The sequence below is a fragment of the Gigantopelta aegis genome, chromosome 1, assembly GCF_016097555.1.
Source record: "Gigantopelta aegis isolate Gae_Host chromosome 1, Gae_host_genome, whole genome shotgun sequence".
In the NCBI taxonomy this organism is placed as follows: domain Eukaryota; kingdom Metazoa; phylum Mollusca; class Gastropoda; order Neomphalida; family Peltospiridae; genus Gigantopelta; species Gigantopelta aegis.
Genome location: NC_054699.1, coordinates 46,802,967 through 46,815,917, shown reverse-complemented (window position 1 = coordinate 46,815,917; position 12,951 = coordinate 46,802,967). Strand labels below are relative to the sequence as shown.

At 38.1% G+C, this 12,951-nt stretch overlaps 2 protein-coding genes across 2 annotated transcripts in view; both read left to right on the top strand.

The window, feature by feature from the left end:
• Positions 1 to 5,159, top strand: part of LOC121376000 (blastula protease 10-like) — a 29,873-nt gene extending 24,714 nt beyond the window's left edge. Inside the window, exons 9-10 of the mRNA XM_041503755.1 lie at positions 1,167 to 1,296; positions 2,155 to 5,159. Coding sequence (XP_041359689.1) covers positions 1,167 to 1,296; positions 2,155 to 2,417 — 393 coding nt within the window. The 3' untranslated portion in view covers positions 2,418 to 5,159. The remainder of the gene's footprint in view (positions 1 to 1,166; positions 1,297 to 2,154) is intronic.
• LOC121384167 lies at positions 4,027 to 4,593 on the top strand. Its single transcript, XM_041514470.1, has one exon. The coding sequence runs from the start codon at positions 4,027 to 4,029 to the stop codon at positions 4,591 to 4,593; it is 567 nt and encodes a 188-aa protein (XP_041370404.1).
• Positions 5,160 to 12,951: the final 7,792 nt, after the last annotated feature.

The window sequence follows — 12,951 nt, the reverse complement described above, 5'->3', positions numbered from 1 at the left end:
GATTTAATTATCCCCTGCGCCAGTGCGTTAATATCTATGTATGTAATAGTCAACCTCGACATACATACAATATATAGATATTCATACATCAATACATACTAGCCAGTGCCAGGTCTGCCCACTGTTTCATGCACGTAAGCGGGATCGACCGCGTAGATTGTAGGCCCCATGCATATGGTTGAGTTAAAAGAGCTTCCTTTTCAGAGCGTATCGTGGTTAGTCTTGCAATTTGCGGGCGAATCGGTGCCACAGGTTCGAGTCCCAGCAACGGCATGGGACAATTTGTGAGGCCAGAAAGGATTTAATTATCCCTTGCGCCAGTGCGTTAATATCTATGTATGTAATAGTCAACCTCGACATACATACAATATATAGATATTCATACATCAATACATACATATATATAAACGCACGCACAGACATACATGCATACATACATACACACATACATACATACATACATACATACATACATACATACATACATATATAAACGCTCGCACAGACATACAGACATACATACATACATATATATAAACGCACGTACAGACATACAGACATACATACATACATACACACATACATACATACATACATACATACATACATATATAAACGCTCGCACAGACATACAGACATACATACATACATATATATAAACGCACGTACAGACATACAGACATACATACATACATACATACATACATACATACAGACATACATACGTATATATAAACGCACGCACAGACATACATACATAAGGAAGGTTGGATATGTTTTATTTAACGACGCTCTCAACACATTTTATTTACGGTTATATGGCATCAGACATATGGTAAAGGACCACACAGATATTGAGAGAGGAAACCCGCTGTCGCCACCTCATGGGCTACTCTTTTCTATGAGCAGCAAGGGATCCTTTCTATGCACCATCTCACAGAGAGGGTAGTACATACTACGGCCTTTGTTATATATATATATATATATATATATATATATATATATATATATATATATATATATATTAGAAGACGATCATGGATATAACGTGTCGCCTTTTTGGAATCACTTGATTACGGTCGATTGGCGTTTACCTTCCAAACACGAGAGTAAAACACAGTAATGAACAATTTCAGTATTTAGAAATATTGTCCATAATCTTGCAGGCATTTTCTAAAGGTGGCAAGTTTACAACCATGGTGACACTAGACTCCAGATTTCAGGACGTGATTGGGAAAGCTAGAAAGATTTCCTTTTCTGATGCGAAGGTCGTTAACTTGATGTATGACTGTGCAGGTTGGTAGTTAGTAGATCGTTGGATATTACAATTAATATTTATAGGCGTACTGATTTTAGTTACGATAGTCAGTTCTAGTCAATGTTTAGTTGGAGAAGGGCCTATGGAGCCTATAGAAGAGCTTATAGGGGCCGTTCAAATATTATATAACACTATTTTTGTCAAAATTAAATACCCTTCGTCCTCCTGTAATGCTCCTTAATGCTAGGTTATACACCAATTTTTTGTACTGCGTAACGCTTGGAGATCCCCCACCCCCACCCCCTTTTCATTCACAAACAAGTCATACTATCGACATGTAGCTATAACTACCTACGTTAAACATTGTCGCCGTGACAGAGAGTTTATCTAGAAAACAAATTAGGCCTAAATATTTTGGTAATACGTAAAAACAAATTGAGGTGGCCGATTTCCTTTTTGATTATTAGAGTTTGCGCGAGCGACGCGTGAACGAAATTATCGTTTTCGCAATTTTCAGGGGCCTGCTGTTCAGTACATCCACCACCACCACCCTGCCCCTGTAACGCTACATAACGTTTCAACCTTGGACATACACCCCCACCCCTCGAGCGTTACGTAATAGTTGAATCCTCCTCTATTAGTGTGCCTTTATTAGTTGCTTAATGGCTTTAGCTTATTTCTTCTAGTCTAGAAACGGACGCCGTGCAGGTTACCAATACCTTTTCAATGGGTGCGATTCGGTAATGTCAAGTTCCACAAAATCCATGGGGGCTTAGGTTTAATATTTATGTGTAATTTTGAGACTGTGACAGGGCTTTAGCTAGCTGGAAACAGAGGTAGTTGAACACTCATTACTAGATTGTTGTAGGGTAACCAATGCGTGTTTTAATCCACAGGAGCTTGTATGTATGTGAACTATCATTGCACCACGGGATACATGGACCATACCTGTCGGTGCGTCTGTAGAGACGGCACTCAAGGTTGCGTTCAGTCATTGCAGCCAGTAGAGAAGAAACCCGTCAACCTGCCACTATCACAGATCCTGCGCTATCTGAACCTCGTAAGCACGGATGATGACGAAGGCAAATGGAGTTTTTCTAGCATGACAGACTTCGGATATAAGAGACACGCAATGAGCCACAATCGAATCATCGATTAACAACGTCACAGACAACTATTCAGTGAGTCATTGAGTAACAACGTCACAGACAACTATTCAGTGAGTCATTGAGTAACAACGTCGCAGACAACTATTCAGTGAGTCATTGAGTAACAACGTCACAGACAACTATTCAGTGAGTCATTGAGTAACAACGTCACAGACAACTATTCAGTGAGTCATTGAGTAACAACGTCACAGACAACTATTCAGTGAGTCATTGAGTAACAACGTCACAGTCAACTGTTCAGTGAGTCATTGAGTAACAACGTCACAGACAACTATTCAGTGAGTCATTGAGTAACAACGTCACAGACAACTGTTCAGTGAGTCATTGAGTAACAACGTCACAGACAACTATTCAGTGAGTCATTGAGTAACAACGTCACAGACAACTATTCAGTGAGTCATTGAGTAACAACGTCACAGTCAACTGTTCAGTGAGTCATTGAGTAACAACGTCACAGTCAACTGTTCAGTGAATCATTGAGTAACAACGTCACAGACAACTGTTCAGTGAATCATCCATTAACAACGTCACAGACAACTATTCAGTGAATCAACCATTAACAACGTCACAGACAACTATTCAGTGAATCATTGAGTAACAACGTCACAGACAACTATTCAGTGAATCATCAATTAACAACGTCACAGGCAACTATTCAGTGAATCATCAATTAACAACGTCACAGACAACTATTCAGTAAATCATCAATTAACAACGTCACAGACAACTATTCAGTGAATCATCAATTAACAACGTCACAGACAACTATTCAGTGAATCATTGAGTAACAACGTCACAGACAACTATTCAGTGAATCATCAATTAACAACGTCACAGGCAACTATTCAGTGAATCATCAATTAACGACGTCATAGACAACTATTCAGTGAGTCATCAATTAACAACGTGACAGACAACTATTCAGTGAATCATTGATTAACAACGTTACAAAATTAGTCAGTGAATCACTGATTAACACTTCGCAGACAACGATTCAGTGAATTATAAATTGACAACGTCACATGCAACTATTCAGTGAATCTTCAATTAAGAACGTCACGGAACTATCCAGTGATTCATTGATTAACGACGCCACAAATCTATTCAGTGAGTGATTGATTAACAACGTCACATAACTATTCAGTGAATAATTCATTAACGGCGTCGCAAATATATTCAGTGAATCATCGATTAACGACGTCACATAACTATTCAGTGAATCATCGATTAACAATGTCAGGGAATTATTCAGTGAATCATTGAGTAACAACGTCACATAACTATTCAGTGAATCGTCGATTAACAACGTCACAGCCAACTATTCAATTAATCATTGATTAACAACGTCACGGAATTATTCAGTGAATCATTGAGTAACAACGTCACAGAACTATTCAGTGAATCATTTAGTAACAATGTCACAGAACTATCCAGTGAATCATTGAGTAACAACGTCACAGAACTATTCGGTGAATCATTGAGTAACAACGTCACATAACTATTCAGTGAATCATTGAATAACAACGTCACATAAATATTCAGTGAATCATTGAGTAACAACGTCACATACTATTCAGTGAATCATTGAGTAACAACGTCATGGAACTATTGAGTGAACCATTGAGTAACAACGTCACAGAACTATTAAGTGAATCGTCGATTAACAACGACACGGAATTATTCAGTGAATCATTGAGTAACAATGTCACGGAATTATTCAGTGAATCATTGAGTAACAATGTCCCGGAATTATTCAGTGAATCATTGAGTAACAAAGTCACGAAATTATTCAGTGAATCACTGAGTAACAATGCCAAAGAACTATTCACTGAATCGTCGATTAACAACGTCACGGAATTATTCAGTGAATCATTGATTAACAACGTCTCGGAATTATTCAGTGAATCACTGAGTAACAATGTCATGGAATTATTCAGTGAATCACTGAGTAACAATGCCAAAGAACTATTCACTGAATCGTCGATTAACAACGTCACGGAATTATTCAGTGAATCATCGATTAACAACGTCACGGAATTATTCAGTGAATCATTGAGTAACAATGTCATGGAATTATTCAGTGAATCATCGAGTAACACTGTCACGGAATTATTCAGTGAATCATCGATTAACAATGTCACAGACAACTATTTAGTGAATCATTGAGTAACAAAGCCACGGAATTATTCAGTGAATCATTGAGTAACACTGTCAAAGAACTATTCACTGAATCGTCGATTCACAATGTCACGGAATTATTCGGTGAATCATTGATTAACAACGTCACGGAATTATTCAGTGAATCATTGAGTAACACTGTCAAAGAACTATTCACTGAATCGTCGATTAACAATGTCACGGAATTATTCGGTGAATCATTGATTAACAACGTCACGGAATTATTCAGTGAATCATCGATTAACAACGTCACGGAATTATTCAGTGAATCATCGATTAACAATGTCAGGGAATTATTCAGTGATTTTTTAGTAACAATGTCACACAAGTATTCAGTGAATCGTTGAGTAACAACGTTACACAAGTATTCAGAGAATCATTGAGTAACAATGTCAGGGAACTATTCAGCGACTCTTTCGACGTTCTGTAAATATATTCAGGAATATTTAAGTGATTACCCATATAGGGATCAGCAGGGTTTTGGGCTTATGCATATGCATGTTTATGGAATCATGGTATACTTAAACAATTAAATTTCACATGTTAGTAATAAGGATTCTAGTTGTTGTTGTTTGTTTTTGTTTTGTTTGTTTGTTTATTTTGTGTTTTTTTTTGGTGGGGTTTGTTTGTTGTTGTTTTTTGTTGGGTTTTTTGGAGCGGGGGGGGGGGGGGTGGTTGTTGTTTTTTGTTTTTTGTGTGGTATTTTGGGTGTTTTTTTTAGTGGGTTTGGGGCGTTGGTTAATCTATACAGGTGTATACTATGGATGGTAAGGATTTTGGGTCACTACGAAGCAGTGCTTCAAGACTAATATACCAAATGTCGTGATATGCGTTGTCTTGTCCTATTAAAAAAATGTAATGTATATCTATATTAATGTATGCATATATTTATTTATATATTTGTTTATTTATGTGTTTATTTATTTATTTATATATTTATTTATTTAATTATAGTGGCATGGGGGTGATCCTTTCTCCAATTGTGGGGCGGGATTTAGCTCAGTCGGTGTAGTACTCGCTTGAGGTGCTTGCGTCATAGGATCGAACCACCTCTGTGGATTCATTCAGCTGATTGGGGTTGTTCTTCGTTCCAACCAGAGCACCACAACTGGACAAAGGCCGGTGTATGTGTTTTTCTGTCTATGGTAAAGTGCATATAAAAGATCCCATGATGCATTAGAAAAAATGTAGCGGGTTTTCTCTGATGACTACGAGTCAGAATTACCAAATGTTTGGCATCCAATAGCCGATGATTAATTAATCAATATGCCCCAGTGGTTTCGTTAAACAAAACAAACTTCGTCCATGTTACACATCACATTACCGTACTGTAAAATGTGCTGTTCTGTCATTAAGCGCATATTCCTTTTCTTTCCTTGTTACCCTCACGTGGTCGGGACGCAGCGCACTGCTAAAGCGCTCGGCTGATGTGCGGTCGATCTAGGATCGATCCCTTTCAGTGGGCCCATTTGTCTATTTTTAAGTAAGTATTATCTTCGCTGTGGGATGGTGCCTTTTGCTAAAAGGAGCCGAAGGCCGGCTCTTGCCTTGTTGCTAATCAAAAACCTATGAGTAGCCCAGGAAGTTAGCAGTGTGTAGTCCTAATGCTAGGGTCAGACCGCCAACTGTCACGACGAAGTTGACCAACTCGACAGTTGCGTAGTTATTTCCCAAGTTACGAGTTGCGTTCAGATTAACAATTAATCGGTCGTATGAGTTGTATACGACGAAATTCGAGTTGTAAGAGCTCTCAGACCAGCGCCTGGGCAATCGTAGTAGGCGAGAGATCGGCCAGTTTGGATAATTCCATCGTAAGAGTTGGTAGTGTGAGACTGGCATTAGTAGCCATGCTCACCCCCCCCCCCCCCCTCTCTCTCTCTCTCTCTGTATCTGTCTCTCTCAATATCTCTCTCTCTCTCTCTCTCTCTCTCTCTCTCTCTCTCTCTCTCTCTCTCGTCTCTCTCTCTCTCTCTCTCTCTCTCTCTCTCTCTCTCTCTCTCTCTCTCTCTCTCTCTCTCTCTCTCTCTCCTCTCTCTCTCTCTCTCTCTCTCTCTCTCTCTCTCTCTCTCTCCCTGTCTCTCTCTCTCTCTCTCTCTCTCTCTCTCTCTCTCTCCCCTCCTCTCTCTCTCTTCTCTCTCTCTCTCGCTCAAATCTCTCTCTCACTCTCTACTACTACTATTTTCTTTTTCAACGAACAACGGGGTATACATCTAGATAATATAGATGACTTAATTGCCTCTGTTTACAAGCGCCTTGACAGAATACTAACAAACAAGATGCATTACTTAATTTGCGTTGACTCACATGAGGAAACAAACAAGATGCATTACTTGCGTTGACTCACATGAGGTAACAGTTGTGCTGCATCCGCAACTACCGTAACAAAATTAATGTATCCCGTTTCACAAGTGACAGCATGCACGATGTATATATTTTTTATCATCCAGGAACTGTACAGGTTTAAATGAAATAACTAAAAACCGACCCACTTGATTGTGAAGTTTAAAGTGTAAAGTGTTGAAATGTGCACATGATCCGGAACTGTTGATGATCTCATACGTCTTTTTAAAAGTAATTAAAGGCATAGTGTCTAGTTTCATCCCGAGAAAATATACACTAATTTTAGTTAATCTACAAATCTACAACACATTTCCATAAGGTGACAATAGACACTAATTTTAGTTAATCTACAAATCTACAACACATTTCGATAAGGTGAAAAGTAAAAGCCGTGATGTTTAAACTGGGAACTACTGTCTAAAACTGTACAGAGCTTGTCCCGATAACCTTTACTTCTCAGACGAACCTGCGTTTTCAGAATTATGAAAAAATGCATTTTAGGGTATTACAAACATCTGGATGACCAGAACCACCATTATTCTAAATGATAAAATGTAAATACTTCTAATTTAAATTATCACACACGACTTTAATAGAGAAAAAAAGCGTCGTAGTGTTTAAAAACTACGACCTGCTCACAGGATATACGTTCTGCAATTACCCCAAATAAGTACTCTTCTTATGTTGTATATGTTCATGTAACATCCCCCTCTGGAGGATGCAAATGTACGGGTTTTCTTTGGTCCAACTATATATAAATAAGATACAGATATGGCTTGTGTCCCTCCCCCACCCACCTACCTCTTTATAGAGATTGTGACCCCCACAAAACGTTGTGCCTCCCCCACAAAAGTTTGTGCCACTCTCCCACTTCAAATATCGTTCATACTTTATTGAGACAGTATTTTGTGTACGTTTTGTTTGTGTATACGTTAAAGTTATTGTTGGTACTATGTATTAATGCACCTGGCGGATTTGTATGGGCTATGGTCTGTCGTACAACAACAATCGTTAATAATGTCACTCGAAGTTACATCATCTATTTATTTAGAAAAAAGAAGAAGATAAAACGGCCAAGTCTAATGCAATCGAGTTTAATTTATCTTTTAATATTTGCGTCTCCGTACATGCTTACACGTGTAAACTTGCTCCATAAACATCTCTCTTATTTATATTCTTGAACCAAAATGTTTAATTCATGCCCGAATCCGATACTAGTTATTAGGACGTCACAATCAAGAACGACGAGTCATCGTTGTTTTAGGGGGCACTTCGGAACATTTCGCGTAAACTGCTTATAATTCCTTTTATCATCCATTATAAACATTTTCATTTGCAACAATTGTAAACAATGTCAATAATGTGGGTTAAATGTTACTATATTTGGCAGATGATGACAGGCGTAAAATGTTGTAATTTGCCTTTCAGTTGAGGAACACATTTCCTTGAGTTGGTATATATGTGTGTGTGTGCGTGCGTGTGCGTGCGTGTTAGTGTGTATGTGTGCGTGCGTGTATGTATGTATGTGTGTGTGCATGCGTGTGTGTGTCTGCGTGTGTATGTGCGTGTTCGTGTGTGTGTGTGTGTATGTGTGTGTGTGTGTATGTGTGTGTGTGTGTATGTGTGTGTGTATGCATGTGTCTGTGTGTGTATGTGTGTGTGTTTCTGTGTGTATGTGTGCCTGCGTGCGTGTGTGTGTGTGTGTGCGTGCGTGTGTGTGTATCTATGTGTGTGTGTGTGTGTGCACGCGCGCGTGTGTTTGTGTGTGTGTGACTGTGTGAATGTGTGTGTATGTGTGTGTGTGTGTCTCTCTGTGTGTGTATGTGTGTGACTGTGTGTGTCTGTGTGTATGTGTGTGTATGTGTGTGTGTGTATGTGTGTGTCTGTGTGTCTGTGTGTGTGTGTGTGTGTGTGTGTGTGTGTGAAAGAGACAGAGAGTGTGAGTGTGTATGTATGTATGTGTGTATATGTATGTGTGTGTGTGAGTATGTATGTGTACGTGCGTATATGTGTGTGTGTGTATGGGTGTGTATGTATGTATGTGTGTGTATGTATGTGTGTGGGTATGTGTGTATATGTGTGTGTATGTATGTGTGTGCGTATGTGTGTGTATGTACGTGTGTATGTGTGTGTGTATGTACGTGTGTATGTGTGTGTGTATGTGTGTGTATGTAGGTGTGTATATGTGTATGTGTGTGTATGTGTGTACGTGTGTGTATGTGTGTATGCGTATATGCGTTTATATGTGTGTGTATGTGTGTGTGTGTGTATTTGTGTGTCTGTGTGTGCGTATGTGTGTGTGTGGGGGTGGGTGGGTGTATATCTGTGTGGGTCTGTATGAGTGTATGTTTGTGTGTGTATGTCTGCCTGCATGTATGTATAGATGTATGTATGTATGTGTGTGTGTGTGTGTGTGTGTGTATGTGTGTGGGTCTGCCTGTCTGTATATGTGTGTGTTGAGTGTCTGTGGGTCTGTCTGTGGTCTGTATGCATATGTATATATGTATGTATGTGTGTGTCTGTGTGTTTGTGTGTGTGTGTGTGTGTATATATATATATATTATATATATATATATATATCTATATATATATATATATGTGTTATATGTTTGTGTGTGTGTGTGTGTGTGTGTGTCTATATGTGTGGGTCTGTATGAGTGCATGTTTGTGTGTGTGTATGCCTGTCTGCATGTATGTATATATGTATGTATGTGTGTGTCTGTGTCCTTGTGTGTGTGTGTCTGTCTGTGTATGTGTGTATTTGAGTGTATGTGGGTCTGTATGTATATATGTATGTGTTTGTGTGTGTGTGTGTGTGTGTATGTGTGTATGTGTTTGTCTGTATGTGTGTGTGTGTGTGTCCGTGTGTGTGTGTGTCTGTATCTCTGTCTGTCTGTTTGTGTGTGTGTGTATGTGTGTGTGTTGGAGTGTATGTGGGTCTGTCTGTGTGGGTATGTATGTATATATGTATGTATGTATGTACATGCGTGCGTGCGTGCGTGTGTGTGTGTGTGTGTGTATCTGTGTGGGTCTGTATGAGTGCATGTGTGAGTGTGAGTGTATCTGGGTTGCGTGTGTGTGTCTGTGTTTATGTGTCTGTGTGTATCAGTGCGTGTGTGTGCACGAGCGTGCGCATGTATGTGTATGTGTGTGTCATTTCGCGTCTAACGCCTATACAGTCGTTGAAATTCAATAAAGGTAGCTACTGCCGCTCCAAGTTCATATATATTAAAGTTATGATTCCGATTCCGTTTATTCGAATCTTTCAATAGCATCTAAATTGAGTCTTAACGAAAAATAATTAATAATTAATGAATGTTATCACCAAATAGGGCGTACCGTATACTGATTGTAGTTTCAATAATGCATAGGCATCGTGAAATATATCAAAGTCTTGAAGATTGTTTGAACTGGAGAAAGGTCACGAGTCGTTTGAAGACTGTCTTTGAAATGTCACCAAAAAGACATTGTTAAGGACAAACAAAATTAATGTATGGTCTCTGATCAAAGCGCGTGTAGGTGTTGACCCTCACGCGTCAATATATATATTTAAATCCCCCGCAATATAACGTCCATTTTTGCCGGTCGTTTCTCGCTATGACACCGCGCATGAACTAGGACGTGCATTCTGATTTAAATATTCTCTCTATTTTGGTATCAAATATATCCACCTTTTCTGTGTAATCCATGCTATAAAAAAAAAAAAAAAAAAAAAAAAGTTAAAAAAGCCGAAACGCCGCATCATTTCTGAAACTTCAATCAGCAGAGACTGTTTTTGGCCTAACAAACGAATGTAGTTAAGATATTTCAATAGTCGTGACCTGCACAGGCCTTAGATCCGCCGCTGAAATATTACTAATGCACTACTGTTAAAAACGAAGCTGGGAGCTGCAAACTATAGCTAAGATCAGGTTGTGAATATGACGCATTTACTTCTTAAAGGGACATCCCTGAGTGTGCTGCATTGCAAGATGTTTCCGACTAATAAAATATTTCTACGATTAAACTTGCATATTAAATATATTTTCTTGTTTAGAATATCAATGTCTATACGTGTATATTCAATGTGTTTCTGGTTGTCTTAATATTTGTCCAAACTGGATTTTGTCTTCAAATAATTTCAAAAAATATTTTAGCAAAATAAAGTGAAATTGAACCTAGTAAAAATATTAGAACGATCAGAAACACGTTTAATATACAGCCACTAATATTTATGTAGAAACATATAGTTGATATGTAATTACAATAATTAAAAAGTCTCTGTTAGTCGATGTCATCTTTAAAAATGCAGCAAACTCAGGAATGTCCCTTTAATGTTCACGACAAAACACGACTCGGGTTTGGTGATTCGTTTATTCCCGTAGCGAAAACCTATAAATATATGAATGGTACACTTTGTTTAATAATTTGTCATAACAACATGACATACATGAAAAATACGAAATACTTCCATTATCCCCCCCCCCCCCCCCCCCCCCCAATACACAAAATAGTCAAAAATGTCAAATTTTTCAAAGGCAAAACATAGCGATAATGGATTACGAAATGTAAACATTGTATTGGTTTTATAGAAGAAATTGTTTTAAAATGTATTGTATATAACTATCGCTAACCCTAACCCAAACCTTGCCCTAATTCTAACACATATTTCTTTAACATTGTTTGGGGGGGGGGGGGGGGGGGTAAGGACGACTTGCCGAAAAATATAATAAATGTTTGGGTCCTACATAAAACAAATACATGCACGTAATATAACATTAAACCATACTCACCAGACATCAACAATCTTTAGTTTGCACTAAAGAAGTCACCATGGGCGCTCACTATCAAAATAGTAATTATGTGACCTTATGAGTGAAAGGCTAAGAGAAAAAAGAGAAAAAAGTGTGGTATTTGAAAAGAAAGGTCGGATTTTCCCCCAGCATGCAGTGCAACTGTCATACGCGTAACCTATCACTAAATACACGTGCGACTAACCACAGAACTACAATCCATACTCAATTGCCCATTCTAAACTCAAGCTTATATATAGCAATAGCTAACGTATACATATTAAATACTACAGTAAATCACTAACTCATCCATATTAACAAATGTATTAAAATATCCCTTGTTACATTAACGAAAGGTTAGTTTGGTTTGTTTAACGACACTAATAGAGCACATTGATTTATGTAATCATTTGCTATTGGATCTCAAACATATGAAATTTTTTACATACAATTTTAGATAGGAAACCCGCTACATTTTTTTCCGTTAGTAGCAATGGGTCTTTCATATGCACCATCCCACAGACAGGATATCACATACCATGACATTTGATACACGAGTCTGGACTGACTGGAACGGGAAAGTGGCCAATGGGAATCGATTCTAGACCAACAGCGCATCAATCGAGCGCTCAAAAGGTCACTATGTAATGTTATAGACGTTATAGTTAGAGCGAAAAGGTAAACACCAGTAGTAGTCCACGGGCCATATACCGAAACCCTCTCCCCCCCCCCCCCCCATAGGGATTTTTGGAGACAAGTATTTTTAGATACTTTGTTATATATGAATTTAATATCTGCTTGTCTGCAGCAAAAATGTTGGTGGATTAAAAAAATATCGCCATTCGAATGGGGGTACCGTTGCACATTTTGTGTCCCAAAAACACTATATTGAAACATTAAATATAGTGATAAAGTTGTCATCCATATAAATGTTTAACAGATATAAGGCCAAAATGAATAAAATTCATCCTATACTAGATGTTAATAGTAACAAACCAAATAACAATGCAATATGTGGCATGAATAATGATATACTCATCGGCAAAAGTTAAGCAATGCCTGAAATGCATTATTTTCTATATATTCACACATAGTTTGGGCTGCTTGAACCTTTTACTATTATAAATTGCACTGTATTTAATATATTGAGGCAATATTATTCAAATATGGTTAAGTATATCTGCCTATACTATACTCAACACAATTAATTAAGGTCCAATAGATATTTTAGCAT

What these genes read in the sequence shown, in the direction of transcription:
- LOC121384167 (XM_041514470.1), top strand. Translation starts at nt 4,027, where the DNA reads ATGGAACTATTGAGTGAACCATTGAGTAACAACGTCACAGAACTATTA.